At 35.8% G+C, this 16633-nt stretch overlaps 1 protein-coding gene across 1 annotated transcript; it reads right to left on the bottom strand.

The window, feature by feature from the left end:
- Positions 1-381: 381 nt before the first annotated feature.
- Positions 382-1738, bottom strand: LOC114317419 (cytosolic sulfotransferase 15). The gene has a single exon (XM_028264120.2). It carries the CDS (start codon positions 1708-1710, stop codon positions 688-690), a length of 1023 nt encoding a protein of 340 aa, XP_028119921.2. The 5' UTR covers positions 1711-1738; the 3' UTR covers positions 382-687.
- Positions 1739-16633: the final 14895 nt, after the last annotated feature.

Below are 16633 nucleotides of genomic sequence, written 5' to 3'. Positions count from 1 at the left end.
GGAGTTATGTAAGTTTAGACCTGCTGAAGTAACTATTTTTTGGAGACTTGCATAAGACTAAGGTCAAGTATAAACTTATTAGAATTTTTTTGGATTGAAATTATAAATTATGTTTTGAACAATTAGTTTTTGAAACTAGAGAGTAAGTCCATTCATCCTTGTTACATATTGGTTGTGGCGGGATTAATGCATGGGATTGGATGGGATTGGATTATATATCTTGCTTGATCTTGAATTTTATATTTATCTATTAAAGTGGACCTCTAGATTGACAGTCCCTTTTGGACTGTATATCCTCCATATAGGCCACTGTTGAGTCTTATAGGAGGGGATGAGATACAAAATGGAAGAATTAAGGGGGTCCAGATTAGGGAGTTGAAAAACTAAAATATTCTCAAATTATAGTTTTTTTTTTTTTTTTTTTTTTTTTTTTTTTGAGCAACAAACAAACAATTTTATTGAAACAAAGATGATAACAAAGGGAGAATAAAAAGTCCTCTTCCAAAGTCAGAAAATATAAACCTAAAGACCAAAGAAACAAAACTACAACATATCACAACCGGCACTAAGTATGACAAATAGCAGCCCAAACCCTAGAGACCATTTCTAACAAACATGAGATAAGATGGAATTCCAAGACTTACTAGTTTCGGTAATCTTGTCCAACGAAACAAACATAGTAAATTTTCACAAACTAGTCTTGAATACTAACCCAGAGCCTCCCAACTTTTCTTCAATGACCTTGTTCAAGCGTTCCACCATCTCAGGTGTAAAATGATTGATCCAATCACCCACTTCACCTCTCCTGAAGAGCGTCTCATTCTCAAAGTGTCCAAGGAATTTACCAGTTTTGTTCACCTCCAACTCTCTCATATTGTTAAAGTTGCACAACCTTGATATCTCTTCTATCACACCTTCACTCTCTTCCTCTAAAGAGAACGGAACGCTCATAAACTCTGCTAGCCTCTTCATCTGAAAAATAATATCTTCTTTCAAGTCCTCGTACATCAAAAACAGCACCTTTTGAGGCCTTTTCAGGCTCTCCTTCCAGTACCCCAATACATTGTCCCAGAAGGGCCCAAAACCGATGACACCCCTACAATACATGTCAAAAGCATCAATACACGATAGAGGCTCAAGGCTCTCTGGTCTAGGCTTAGACAAGAAATGCCAGGCGGAGACAAAGGAGTCGTAGGGATTGCGACAGAGATAAACAACGCGACAATTAGAGGTCTTGATTGAGTCAGGTAATGAATGGTATGGCATATGGGTGGAGAAAATGCTAGACTGAAAGTTGGAGAGGTTTAGAATATGACTGTCTTGATGGCCGTCTTTATTAGCAGAGAGATTGATCTCGTGAAAAGGGATGAGGTCGTGAGGGTTGGAAGTGAGAAGGGGGTATTGGGAAAGCGTGTTGGTGTAGCGATGACGGTTGGCGATAGCGAATGTCAAGGCCTTCAACCAGGTGGTGCCTGATTTGGGCATGGTGGCGAGTATGAGGTCGGTGTCCTGAGCTTTGAAGTGTTGTTGGAAAGACATTACTCCCTGAATTTCCATTGAGGGGCACCAAAAGCCTTGGTAGAGATAGAGATCCAGACCTGTCCATCCCTTCTCTTTGGGAAGCAATGCTAGTGGATTGTCATGGCAATCTTCTTCTTCTTCTTTGTCTCTGATGATTGGATTGATTTCCCTTTCTTGAGTGTTTTCCATGGAAGGTGGGGATGGTATGTTGCTATGGTAGGTGTAAGAGGGGCTAATTTGAGCCCACTAAATTATTTAGGCCCAATAGCCCAAGATTAGTGGGCCCGAATTTATCGCAAGTCCAAGAATCGGTGGGCCCAGATTTATCGCCATCAAACGGATTGAATCGCTCTAAGCCTCGAAAGGGTTCGGATCCACGAACCTAGAGACTTACTCGTGCCCGGACTCGAAAGGGTATTAAGCAAGCCTAGAGATCCGAGGCACTCGGACTCGAAAGGATTCGGATCCACGAATCTAGAGATCCGAAGTACTTGGCTTCGAACGGATTCAGACGCAATCTAGAAGTCGCTCCGTTAATGAGTCCCAGAACACTTGCGGGCTCGGAGCTTTCCGGGGTCTACGTACCAGAACCATGGGCGTAATGGAGTCCGAACAAAGGACCCGATCCCGAGGACGGCGAGTGGAGATAAATTCACTCTTCGGTTAAACTAGCCTATATCCGGGTCGAGGTGGCACGACCCCGGGGGGTCCATGAGACTCGGCAATATTTTGCGGCAGGACGTCCTCTGGGACTACCCCTGACCCTTTGGGATGATTGGGGATCATTGGTTAGGTGTGGCTAAGAAGAAGGGTTCGCCGAGGGAGTGATCTCCTCTTCGGGGTTTTCTCATCCTCGGGGAAGTCACCTCCTCGGAGAGGTCACCTCCTCGGAGAGGTCACCCCCTCGGACAAGGTGGTTAGAGAGAATATCCCCCATGTGCCTTGCACATGGGCTCCATCCTACATCATGAGGTGCCTATAAATAGCACCCACCCATAGCTTTACAAGGGATGGATTTTGGAGATTTTTTTTAACTCTTGGGAAAGAACTAATTTCCCTTCTCCATTATCGACCTTGAGAGTGAAAGTGGGAGATCCATGGGAGAGCCTTGCCATTATTCTATTCTCTAGCCATTTTGCCTTCTTCTTCACCCAATCTCTTATCTCCATCATCTCCTTTGTTGTCGTGTTCCTAAGTTGAGATTATTGAAGAATCTAAGCCTCTCATCATATTCTAGAGAATTCGAAATTGTTCTTCAAGGATCTTCGAAGATCTTCGAATTTTCCAACTCCTTTCTTGAACCCTCTCCTACATTTTTGGCGACTCTGCTGGGGAGGCGGATTGGTTAATGGTCTCAACAAGATCTGGAATCCACACAACTCCAACAAGAATGGCGGGAGAAGATGAAGTTCACCAACAAGGATCCTCTAATGGTGGTGATGACAGAACCATGGCTCTAGATCAACCACTTTTGCTTGAAGCCATTCAAGGACTTCAAAATACTCAGCAAGAGATTCTTACAACTCTTCAGAATCTCACTCACACCATGTTGGTGATGAGTTCTAACTTTGCACCGGCGCCAAACGGAAATCAAACTGGTGGTGGAGTTATTCCCGCCGGAGCGCAAAATCAAATCCAAGGAGAAGTAGGCCCCAATCAGCCTATGGCTCATGGCAACACGGCCACAGTAACACATGCTCAAACCACAGTAGGCGGCAGCAGTTTGCCCACGCCCGGGCTCCATGGCGTGCCGAGCCAAGATCCAATGGTGACTAGGGGAGTTTCTGGTGTAATGAATGGCGCTCCGACGACTGTTGGTGTCCAGGAAAACATAAGGAGCATGATGGCGCAAAAGGGAGCTCTGCCCGTACCTAATCTTGTTACGCCATCAATAAATGTTACCCAAGCACCAAGCGGGCCTCCTTTGGTGCCGACAACAAATCTGCAAGCACAACCCGGTATAGCGGCGCCGTGCGGTGGACTCTATGGGCCTCAATTCAATATCCCATCACCAACTGGCTTGTCTATAGGCGCTGATGGCCAGTATCGTCAAATGTCCTCACCAATGATGAATTCGCAGCACCAGAATGGCCAAGACGCCCCTAGCTCAATCTTCGGGTACATAAGCCAAGTCCCGGGAATACCACCATCAAACTCTCTCCCTCAACAGTTTCTCATTCTCGCCGATGTGCAGGCCATGTTCGATCTCGAACGGGGCAAGAGGACCTTACCCTCTTTGCCTGATCCAGACGTCAAGCCGCCTTACCCCATTGAGATGCTGAGTTATCCATACCCTGAGGGGTATACAGTGCCGAAGTTCATCAAGTTCGACGGCAAACAAGGAAATGCCCGAGAACATGTTGTGCGATTCATCGAGACTCTAGGTATTCATGGTTCAAACCACGTCCTCCGACTGAGAGAATTCTCTAAGTCCCTCACCGACCGAGCATATAGTTGGTATGTTAATTTGGCCCCAAACTCTGTCCGAAGTTGGGAGGAAATGGTTAACAAATTCCACTCCAAGTTCTTCCAAGTGGCGGAGAAGGTGACCACACTTACATTGTGTAAAGAGAAGCAACAAGAAAGTGAAGACATCATTGACTACGTTAAAAGGTTTCAGGACAAGGCCGTGGATTGTCATGAAGCAGTTGAGGAGAGTTATCTGGTTCAAATTTGTCTAGAAGGGGCATTGAGCAGGTACAAAATGTTTCTAGTTAATCACAAGTTACCCACCTTCTCGGCATTAATAGAAGCAGCTCGGAACATTAGCATTCCTCAGGCTCAGGAGTCCGGATTTAAGGCCAATTACAAGACTAGTTTCAAATCGTCTCGTGGACCTATTGTTGCTGTTGCCTCTGCCCCAGATACCCGAAATTCACAAAGAGGAGGTCATACAGGCCAGAAGAGAAAGCAATATAATGGTGAAAAGGGGAATGTTTCTTATCCATGTGGAATCGAGGAAGTGAAAGCTCTAGTTAAGGAGTGGGTGGCCGACGGAGAGCTAAAATTGCCTTATGTCGAAGAAATGCCATCAAAAAAGGACCGCGAGAGCCCTGAATTTTGTGTCTACCATCGTACATTGAAACATCCGACAGAGAAGTGTTGGACTCTCAGGAAAATCTTCAAAGATAAAGTCGAAGCAGACGAATTGAGGTTCAAAAAGCAAGGGACTCAAGACATCCGAGAACAACCATATCCTCAACACCGAGACAAGGGCAAGAATGTTGCTATGATAGCTTATGAAGGCCCAATGATCGAGGCTATCGTTAATCTCGATGACGATGACTGTTATCTGGACGACATCCTCGAGCCAGAGGGTGAGCAAGTTTACTATGGAAGTGCTCCCTTTGATCTAGAAGGAGGAGAAGAATACTATGGAAGAGGAGGACACCATGTTTATGTGGCATCTTATTTTGAGGAGACCGAGGAGATGGTTAACTACGAGCCTCCAAGAGTGGAAAAAGATCCGGATCACTATGCCAAAACCCTGCAAGACTGTGTAAAGTTCAAGCAGTTCTTTGACCAGCTTGGACTTTCCAGGGAGGCAAGAACGAAAATCACCAAGTCTATCATTAATATAGCCGAGGCACACCATGAGGAATGCATGTCGACTGAGGGGTCTATCCCGAGGAAGGCAAAAGAGCAATCTAGTGCCATTACTTTCTCCGAGGCTGATCGGAAGTATCCTTTTTCTCACAATCGCCCGCTTTATGTGACTGCTTTTATTAACGGGGTTGAGTTCAAAAGGGCCTTTCTAGATAGTGGAGCCTCTATCAACATTATGACTCGCGCTACTCTAGAAAAAGCCGGAATCTCTGAAGAACGCATTGTGAAGCAGCCGATAGTCATCACTGGCTTCGGTGGAGAAAGGAGAGTTACTATCGGATGCGTAACAGTTGATTTAGCCGTTGGAAAAATTCGCTCGGCCACCAAGTTCCATATTATCGATTCTGAGACAAATTATCACATCATTCTAGGGAGGACCTGGATGCATAGATATGGGGCTGTACCATCGAGTTATCATCAGTGTGTTAAGGCAAAATGGGGAAAGAAGACGGTGACAATTCAGGCTACAGAAAGGCCTTTCGAGATCCATGAAGCTCATTATTCTGATGCCATCTACTTCACCGAACTGGCTGTCGAAGAAGTTCCCACCACCTCTAAGCCTCGAGGGGTCAAAATTCCTCGTTGGGAGGATATCAAAGATGACAAGGAGCTGATGGCAGAGTCAAGTAAGCAGGCAATGTCTAGACCAGAAAGTCCGCCTATTCCTCGGAAGGTGATGAAAGTTCGAGAAGGAGGCAAGATGGTGTACTATTTATGATGGTGCATGATGGCCACAACCCGAGCAGCTGGTGAAAGCTTTCCAAATGATCTTGCAACTCTAGGGGCAAATTTCAACATTCCGTAAAAGAAGTCTACCTATGACATTTACAGTTTGCATTTACTGCATTGTCCATGAAGTTCTATCTTTCTTATGTTATGAAGAAATTTATTTCCTCCATATTATGTATCTTCATTAAAAGTTATTTTCTCTACATTGTATATCTTCATTGTGTTATGTTGCTTGAAACAGTTTTCAATTTTTGTTGCCCCTCAAAGAAGAAAAAGGAATGGTAGACTCAGTTACCAACCTGAAGGGAGTTTTCTTGACGTAGTAGAAGTATACTCCCACTCAGACCTCCGAAGAGCAGCTATTGCTTCCATCAATGCAAGCTTTAAGGATCTTTCTTATTGAAGCAGAGTGTGTGTTCCCACTCGGACTTCCGAAGAGCAGCCCTCGCTTCTATCAGTGCGAGTCTCAAGGATCTTTCTTACTAAAGTAGAGTGTGTTCTCCGCCTCAGACTTTCGAAGAACAGATCTCGCCTCCGCCAGTGCGAGCTTCGAGGAATAGCCTTTGCTTCCATTAGCTGCCGAAGTAGAAGTGTCCATCCACTCGGACTTCCGAGAGACAGCCTTGTTTCTGCTCGAACTTCAGAGGGAGAGCCTTCCGAGGGACAACTCTTGCTCTCATTAGTGCGGGTCTGAAGAACAGCCCTTGATTTCATCAATACGAGCTCCGAGGATATTTCTTTTCAAAGTAGAGTGGACTCTTACTCGGACTTCCGAGGGACAACCTTATTTCTGCTCGAACTTCAGAGGGACAGCCTTGCTTCTGCTCGGACTTCTGAGGGACAGCCTTATTTCTGCTCGAACTCCCGAGGGACAGTCTTGCTTTTGTTCGGACTTCCGAGGAACAGCCCTTGCTCTCATTAGTGCGGGTTCCAAGGGCCCCGAGGTCGTGGATTTCAATCAAGAATTCATTTGCCTGAAATAGCAAAGCCAACAAATGAGACAAACAATATTAATTTCAGATCATGATTCAGGCATTATCAGAATGGGGCAACATCAACAAATAATAATTATCTATTTAAGCTACAACAATTCTACTCCTTTGAGCGAGCTTGTGAAAAAATGCAACAATCAAGTTTTTGTCTCTTCGGGCCGGCTCCTCTCAAGCCGACGTAAAGCTACAACGGTCACACAAAATTTTGGCATCAGCTATGTATTTCCCAAGCATCCACAAGTTAAACAAACAACAATATATCATCTTTATTATTCAACGAGAGGAAGAGGGAGCCGAATTTCATACTCACAAATTTGGGACTGTTAGAGGGGTGAAGTCCGAAGCCGATGTTGGAAATTCAAGTTGAAATCAGAGAGGTTTTATAGACTGTAATCAACAGGACTGAGCTAGGCTGGGCAAGACCACACACGTTGCGTTGAGTGGGCGAACGTGCGTGGTCGGCGTTGGACAAGTTGAGGCCGGAGGCAGCAATGGTGTCGGAAAGAAGGTGGCGACCATACACGACGCGTTGAAAGGGTGACGAGGTCCACGTTGATTAATCACGGCCGAATCCAGTGAGTATGCAAAAATCGAGATTCAAACTCCGAAAAAAAAAAAAAAAAATAGCGCCGGACTGTGAGACTAACGAGCTGGATGGTGTTAGGCAAAACCACACATCGCGTTGAGTGGGCGACGTGTGGTTCGCGTTGAACAGCCGAAGACGAAGGCAAAGCATCGGGCATCCACTATTTATCTTCCGAGCATCTACAAGATCGACAAGACAATAATTAATTATTCAACATCAGACCTGTATGTATGTCAAAATTATTGTCAAAATTATCGACACAGGTTCAAGATTCAATAGCATGGATTCAAGACAACAAAGGCAGATTTCTTCAATAAAATTAGCAAGGATTCAACATTGATTATTCCAATATTCACACAAAAAAAAAAAAAGAAAATCAAGATCTCTTCATCAAGATGTGCAACAGCAGAAATTTATGGGTTACATTATCCAAAATTTTATAAATCAGAATTTATACAAATAAGAAGTTCAAAAAGAGGACTTCAAATACTTGCTCACAGATCTGATGTAACAATGGTTAAGGCGTGAAGCTAAAAGAAGGAAGAAACAACAAATGGCATAAGCCATAAGTACAGATTGTCCACGCAAGGCAAGACTGCGGCTGGTTCTCTTGAAGGCCGACGGCGCGGTGAACGGCGCTCGGCTAGACATTGCTGTGATGAAGTAACGGCACCGATTGGCAGTGGCAAAGTAGACAGTGTTTGGAGCAGAAGAGCAAAGCAAGGCCGAGATCTATGTAAGAAAGATGCTAGACGGACCAACGACGCGTTGCGAGGGCGACGTGGTCGGCACTGGCCGGTCGCGTCTGATAGAAGCAGCGATCTCACAGGTGCTGGACATGAAGCGCACATGCTACGCGAATTGGGTGGTCGCGTGCAAAAAATAGTGCCACGGCTGACTCTCGGATAGGCCGACTACGGTGGTTTGTGGGTCTTCAGTGACGAGCTAGGCTAGTGATAGCATGAGCTGGTGGCGCAAGACAGCAGCGACAGTGGTGTCGCAGACGAGTCAGCGTCGGTGTTGGTCGGCGAAATCGAGCTCCGATGTGCCTGGATCTCTGAGGAGTTGGGCCGCTAAGCCGAAGTAAAACAGGTGAAATAGAGCCTCTGGTTTGTTATTAGCCTCTGATTTGTTAAAGAAAACAAAAAAAGAAGAAGAGACCTGGGTTGGTCTCTCTGTGTAGAGAGAGAGAAAGCCGAATGGCTGTGGGCAACAAACATTTAGCTATAGATTAGGGTTTGTCTTTTTCCCCTTATATTAAAAAAAAAAAAAAAAAAAAAAAAAGGTTTGATTCTTAGCATATTCTCTCAAATATCCTGAATATATATATATATATATATATATATAAATGATGGCCTTTGATTTGGGCTTCTGGAGTTAAAAAAAAAAAAATGGTCAAACTTTTGATTTTATTTGCTTCACGAAAAGAAAAGAATTATTATTATTTTCTTTGAGCAACTTATTTGGTGCCTTATTAATTACATGTCCAGGTTTGGTTGGTGGAGAGTAAAAAAAAAAAAAAAAAAAAAAAAAAAAATAAAATTTTTGCTTCTCAATTTTTTCTGTAAATTGAAGTGCGTCATCAACTTTATCCATAGACTCTGTCGTGACAAAACGTTTTTTTTTTTTTTGGGGAACGTGATGCGAAACAGGGTCGAAGAAATGACAGTATGCATGTCTGAGAAATTTAAAATTTCTCATACACGCAAGGGGCAAATGTAAGAGGGGCTAATTTGAGCCCACTAAATTATTTAGGCCCAATAGCCCAAGATTAGTGGGCCCGAATTTATCGCAAGTCCAAGAATCGGTGGGCCCAGATTTATCGCCATCAAACGGATTGAATCGCTCTAAGCCTCGAAAGGGTTCGGATCCACGAACCTAGAGACTTACTCGTGCCCGGACTCGAAAGGGTATTAAGCAAGCCTAGAGATCCGAGGCACTCGGACTCGAAAGGATTCGGATCCACGAATCTAGAGATCCGAAGTACTTGGCTTCGAACGGATTCAGACGCAATCTAGAAGTCGCTCCGTTAATGAGTCCCAGAACACTTGCGGGCTCGGAGCTTTCCGGGGTCTACGTACCAGAACCATGGGCGTAATGGAGTCCGAACAAAGGACCCGATCCCGAGGACGGTGAGTGGAGATAAATTCACTCTTCGGTTAAACTAGCCTATATCCGGGTCGAGGTGGCACGACCCCGGGGGGTCCATGAGACTCGGCAATATTTTGCGGCAGGACGTCCTCTGGGACTACCCCTGACCCTTTGGGATGATTGGGGATCATTGGTTAGGTGTGGCTAAGAAGAAGGGTTCGCCGAGGGAGTGATCTCCTCTTCGGGGTTTTCTCATCCTCGGGGAAGTCACCTCCTCGGAGAGGTCACCTCCTCGGAGAGGTCACCCCCTCGGACAAGGTGGTTAGAGAGAATATCCCCCATGTGCCTTGCACATGGGCTCCATCCTACATCATGAGGTGCCTATAAATAGCACCCACCCATAGCTTTACAAGGGATGGATTTTGGAGATTTTTTTTAACTCTTGGGAAAGAACTAATTTCCCTTCTCCATTATCGACCTTGAGAGTGAAAGTGGGAGATCCATGGGAGAGCCTTGCCATTATTCTATTCTCTAGCCATTTTGCCTTCTTCTTCACCCAATCTCTTATCTCCATCATCTCCTTTGTTGTCGTGTTCCTAAGTTGAGATTATTGAAGAATCTAAGCCTCTCATCATATTCTAGAGAATTCGAAATTGTTCTTCAAGGATCTTCGAAGATCTTCGAATTTTCCAACTCCTTTCTTGAACCCTCTCCTACAGTAGGTAATCCACAAATTCAGTATTCTTGATCTTGATAATGGTTTTGAAAGCCTGCCTAACCCAATCTTATCTATACACTATATAGTGTTTGTGGCTTTCTTTTTGTCCTTACCCTTTTTGCTCGACTTTTTTTTTTTTTTTTTTTTTTTTGCTTGGACAATTTTATAATTTTAATATTTTGTTTATAATTTTTGTCTCTTTTTTATAACACTTATAAATCAATTATTTAATAAAAAAAATTCACTAATTGTGTTTGATTGCAATTTTAGTATAATTTATTGCATTTTTTCAACTAATTTGAAAAATTAAAAAAATGAGAAATATTTTTTCAACAATTAGAACTTTGTATTACGGTTGTAAATTTTTTATTTTTTGGTAAACTTTCAGAGAGTGTTGGATAGGACAATAACAAATGTTACTTAAGCAAATAAGAATTTTATGATAGTGTTTAAAGAATAAAAATGTCAAATATTGTTACTTAGGCTCACATAAAAAATAAAATATTTGTTGAAGATACTCTTATGCCACTTCAAATTATTTTCCTTTTTTATTCAATTAATAGTAAAAAATAATTAAATATTTTTATTGCATCCTAATCAAACATAATGCAATAATCTCCTATTCTTATTTAAGAGTAATGATATTATAGAATTGGGAAAATTACTAAAAAAAAAAACAAAACAAACAAACTAGAGTTTTGAACCCTGTAACAAATTAAATTCTAAATTTTTAATTTTGTCAATTTAAATCTTAAATTTTTTATTTGCTTTCAATTCAAACATTTGCCAATTTTTGTTAAATAAAATAAATAAATAAATATATATTTTAGTCATTAAATTCAACAAAAATTATATTTTAGATATTTTCTATACACTTATATTGAATTTAATGACTAAATATAATTTTTTTTCGTCTATTTTATTTAACAAAAATAGGCAAATGATTTAGATTGAAAATAAATGAAAAGTTTAAAATTTAAATTGATAAAATTAAAAATTTAGAATTTATTTTGTTACATGGTCCAAATCAAACACTAGTTTTTTTTTTTTTTTTTTTTTTTTTTTTTTTTTTTGTAATTTTCCCAATAGATGTTTATACAAATTTATATATAGAATAATATAACTTCTTTTGGTTATTTTATTTTCAAGCAAAATACAATTTATCATTGTCTTCATAATTTCAAAAACTTCATTGACACTTCATTATAAATATTTTTTTCTGTATAAATTTTGGTTTGTTAACAATTTTTCTTTTATATAATTTTTTAAAAATAATATTGAGTAATGTTTGGTTTATTGGAATAAAAGCGAGATGTAATATAATAATTATTAGGGAAAATTATAAAAAAAAAAATTCAAAGGTTTGACCCTTATAATAAAATAAACTTTAAAATTTTAATTTTGTCAATTTAAACCCTAATTTTTTTATTTATTTTTAATCTAAACTATCTATCTATTTTCAAGATGTAAAATTGACAAAAATAATATTATTTTAATTATTAAACTTAATAAAAATAATATTTTATATATATATTTTTTATGCACCTAGATTAAGTTTAATGATTGAAATCTGTTTTACTTAACACATATGGTTTATATCAAAAATAAATAAAAAAATAGAATTTAAATTGACAAAATTAAAAATTTATTCAAGATACAATTTTTGAGAAAAAATTTCTAAAATCATCTTCTCTCTCATACACATCAATCAATCACTTTTTCTCTCTCATCTCTCCTTCTCAATCTCTTTTTCTCTCACACACATCTACTCAACTACAATAAAATAAATCATTCCAAACTTCCAAACTCCAAAGCTATTTTCAAAATATACAACCACAGAAATTAAAAAAAATTCTAAACTCTTTCTTCAATTTTTTTTTTTTGGAAATTTATCTCAAAATATAAACCAAACACACCCATAATTTTATAAAACGATGTTATCTATTTTGTAATAAACTAAATATTATCTTCAGTAAAACTAAAAGTATTATAGTTGTGAAATTTAAATTTACTATAAAAATTATTATATTTGTGAAGTATTATGTGCCTTGCATGGACATTTTTTTTCTAGTATGTATATAAACCAGTGCTCAATGGTTTTGGAACCCTTCATAACCTAATGTTTTATATTTAGGGTAAATTACGCTAACAGTCTCTATAGTTTAGGACTCGTGTCATTTTAGTCTCTGACTTTTCAATTATGACACATTTGACTTTGAATTTTGAATCTTGTTTCAAATAAGGACAATTGAAGATATCATTATTTAATTTCAAGGGAAAAATCGTCAATTTAATAAAATATAAACTAATTTGAAAAAAATAAATGTCAAAAAAATATTTTTAATTTTTTAAAAATTATTTTTATCCACTAATGATAAAATTATGTAAAATTAATTAAAATTAATAAAAATTACATGATTAATTTTTAAAAATTAATTTTTGATGATCATCATCCAAACACATAATAAAAATTAATTTCGTAAAAAAATAAATAAATGTCTAAAAGATTTATCAATTTTATATAATTTTATTTTTAGTGAGTAGAATTTTTTTTAAAAAAATTTAAAAATATTTGTTTGACATTTATTTTTGTCAAATTAGTTTATATTTTATCAAATTGAAGATTTTACCTTTGAAAAATCTAATGATATCTTTAATTGTTCTTATTTGGAACAAGATTTAAATTCATGGTCAAATGTGTCATAATTGAAAAGTCATGGACCAAAGTGATACAAGCCCCAAACTATAGGGACTATTAGTGTAATTCATCCTTATATCTATATTATTATATTAAATGAGGTCTAAATTTGATCTCTTAAAATTTCTATCACGTGTAAATTAAATAATAATAATAAATAAATAAATTTCTACACCTACACATGTTCTTCACAGCAGTTTAACGGCCATAATAATTTCAAATTTAAAAAATTAAATTTACAGAATTACTTTCAATTTAATTAATAATATGTTACATGTGAACCCTTCTAGTCTACATTACCATAAGAAGCACTTCCTCTATAAAATGGGTTGCTTTTTTGTGTGCTACTTTTACCCATCTATTTTGTCGAGGGTCAACATTGTTTTGCTATGATTAATGGTCAATTACGTATTTGTTCCTTTTGTATTAACAATAATAGTGGTAACCTATGCTATGTAGGAGACTTTATAAATTAAAAAAAAAAATTATTATAAATATGTTAAAATAATTTAATATTTTATCTTGTGGTATATATGAAATAAATAAGCTAATTTTTATGTTTATAACTTTTTAAATTATTAGTTTAAAAATTTTAAAAATATATATATATAAATCTATTTAGTGTAATTTTGATAATTTGTAATACTAAAAAGAAGAAGAAGAAGAAGTTAAACCTAATTAAATGAGGTTACATTAGTTATGATATACCTCTTCTTGTTATGAAAATGTGCAAATTTAAAAGTTATAATTAAGAGAAATATTTAATTTTATTATTAAATGTGAAGTGAAGTGACATTTAATAATAATTGATATGACGTTTCTGTTATTAATTCAATAGCTTAAGTTACATTTCTTTTGATTTTGATTTTAATTTCATAACTAAAAATACAATATGAATATAATACGCACACGGATTTCTAATATTTAAAAATAAGAAGGTTTTAGAATATTTTTAACCTTTCATCATTTTCTTTTAATTTTTTTTAAATCTAATTTGATTTTAAATTTGAATAACAAAATTGATTTGATATAAATTACTTTAACTTTTTCATTAAATTTCTATTAACTTTTAAAAGAACTCTTATTGTTATCCCTTTTTTTTTTCTTTTCATCAATTTTGATGGAAAAAAATAATTTCCAATGCTTCACTTTTTTAAATTTTTATCAAAATATAATTCGATAAAAAAAATATTAAGGGTTGAAGATTCTATTAATTTGTCCAATTAAGTGATTTAAAATTTTGATAGATATATATCAAAAAATAGATAATTATATTATTAAATCATGATACAAATTTAGATATTATCATATCTTTTTAAGATCTATAACTAAATTATTATCTTCTTTATTTTGGTGTGATTTCTATTTTTTTTTTCCAATTTATTTAAGATGGAGTTGTGGGTTTATATTTTTTTTAATTTAATTTATCTATGATTTCTATTTGGTTTTAATTATTATTATTTAGGTAAGTTATGATGTGAGTTAGATATGTGATAGACATGTGAGTTTTATTGATTTAAAGTATGATGGTTTGAGATATATTATATTTGTTTAGATAGAATTTAAAGATTTTTAAAATTTAAAATTGGATATTGAGAAGCAAAAGAAATATTTTAACTAAATAAATAAAAATCATATTTATTAATTTTATTTGTTTGTATATCCGATTTTTAATTATTTTTAATATAATGTATAAGATATAGATAGATATCTATAATTCTCATGAAAAATATTATTTGATTTTTTGAAGGAGAAAAAAGGAAGGCAAGTTTTAATATTTTCTTTTGAAAATCGATGAGAGAAATTGAAATGGAGAGATTATGAAATATTTTTGTTATTTTTCCATTTGAAATCCATAAATTAAGGGATAATTATTATTTCCAAAATAATTAAATAAGTATGGGAGAAGTTGAAAAGGGAAAATAATTATTATTTCCAAAATAATTAAATAGGTATGGGAGGAGTTAAAAGGGTGTGTATCGGAAGTCAAAAAGGCTTGGGAGAAGTCAATAAATGCTGAGTTTTTATTTTAATTTTTTTAAATAAAAAATTAAGAAATTAAGATTGAGACATTGGAGCTCCCACAAGGCATGTGAGTTAAAAACTCCCTCTTCTTTTTTTCCTTTTTTATATTATATTAAAGTTTAATATTTTGATAATAATCATATGTGTTAGACTTTTCAAGGAATTAAATGTCTTTTTTTTTATTATATTATATTAAAGTTTAATATTTTGATAATAATCGTATGTGTTGGACTTTTCAAGAAATTTTTTTTATGCTTGTTCTTAATACATTAAAGTGTTATTATGAGAGATAATAATTATATGTGTTGGGACTTTTTAAAGAATTTATATATGTTGGATTTCAAAGATTTTTTTTTTTTTTTTTTTATGCTTGTTCTTAATGCATTAAAGTGTTATTATGAGGATAAGACTTAGGAGTTGGGAGAAGTTAATAAATGCTAAGATTTTTTTTTTTAAATCAAAAAATCAGAAAATTTAGATTGGGAGATTGGAACTTCCACAAGGCTTGGGGTTAAAAACTCCCTTTTGCTTAATATAAAGTATAGATACTAGGACTTGGGGTCACTACTGTGCCTTGGGCACAGTAGTGACTGTTGTGCTTCATTTTATAGTGCATTATGGATTTATTTTTATAATCTGAACCGTTCATGTTGTAGGGTTTGTTCAGTACTTCATGCCTACCAAAAATCATATTAATCGGATATCAATAACTATATGATTGATAACCAAAAAAAATAAACAAGAAGTTTTTGTTTTGAAAAATAGTATAAAAATATGCAATTCGATCATATAGTTATTGATATCCGATTAATATAATTTTTGGCAGGCATGAAGTACTCAACAAATCTTACAAAATTAACGGTTCATATCATAAAAATAAGCACATAATACATCTCAAAATGAGGCACAACAGTCACTGCTAGGCACAGCAGTGACCCCAATTCCTAGATACTATCCTATCACACGTGCTATGCACGGGATAATTATAGATATTTATATTTGTTTTAGATTTTTTTTAATATATAAAATATGTTTTTTAAGATTTTTTATAAAAATAATTTAACAATCTTATCACTAACCATAGTGTATGGGAGAAGCTGAAAATGATATTGTAGTAATTATACACGGATTATATCTATAATTATTTGTATGAGGAGATTTTAAATACTGATTAGGGGATTTTGATCAAATCATATAAATGCAGGCATGTGGAAAGACATGTGGATTGAAAAAAGTTAATAATTGCTGATCAGGAGATTTTGACCAAATCAATAAATGCTCAGCTTTTTTTTTATGAATAAAAAATTTAGAAAATTCAGATTGGGATATTGAAGCTCCCACAGGCCTTAGGGGTTAAAAATCTCTTTTTGCTTAATATATACTAGCCTATCACCCGTGCTATGCACGAGATAATTATAAATATTTATATTTGTTTTAATTTTTTTTAATATATAAATTATGTTTTTAAAGATTTTTTTATAAAAATAATTTAACAATCTTATCACTAACCATAGTGTACATGAGAAATTAAAAAGGCTAATGCAGTAACTATACATGGGCTAAATTAGTATAGATTTTTTAATATCTATAATTAATATTTTGATTTGGATTTTTTTATGTTTGTTTTAGATTTTTTTTTGTAAATAATATATAAATTATGTTTTAGA

This window comes from Camellia sinensis, chromosome 2 (assembly GCF_055761805.1).
Source record: "Camellia sinensis isolate YWXY chromosome 2, ASM5576180v1, whole genome shotgun sequence".
In the NCBI taxonomy this organism is placed as follows: Eukaryota; Viridiplantae; Streptophyta; class Magnoliopsida; order Ericales; family Theaceae; genus Camellia; species Camellia sinensis.
Note: the sequence above shows the minus strand (reverse complement) of the source record. Positions and strands in the feature narration are given on the sequence as shown.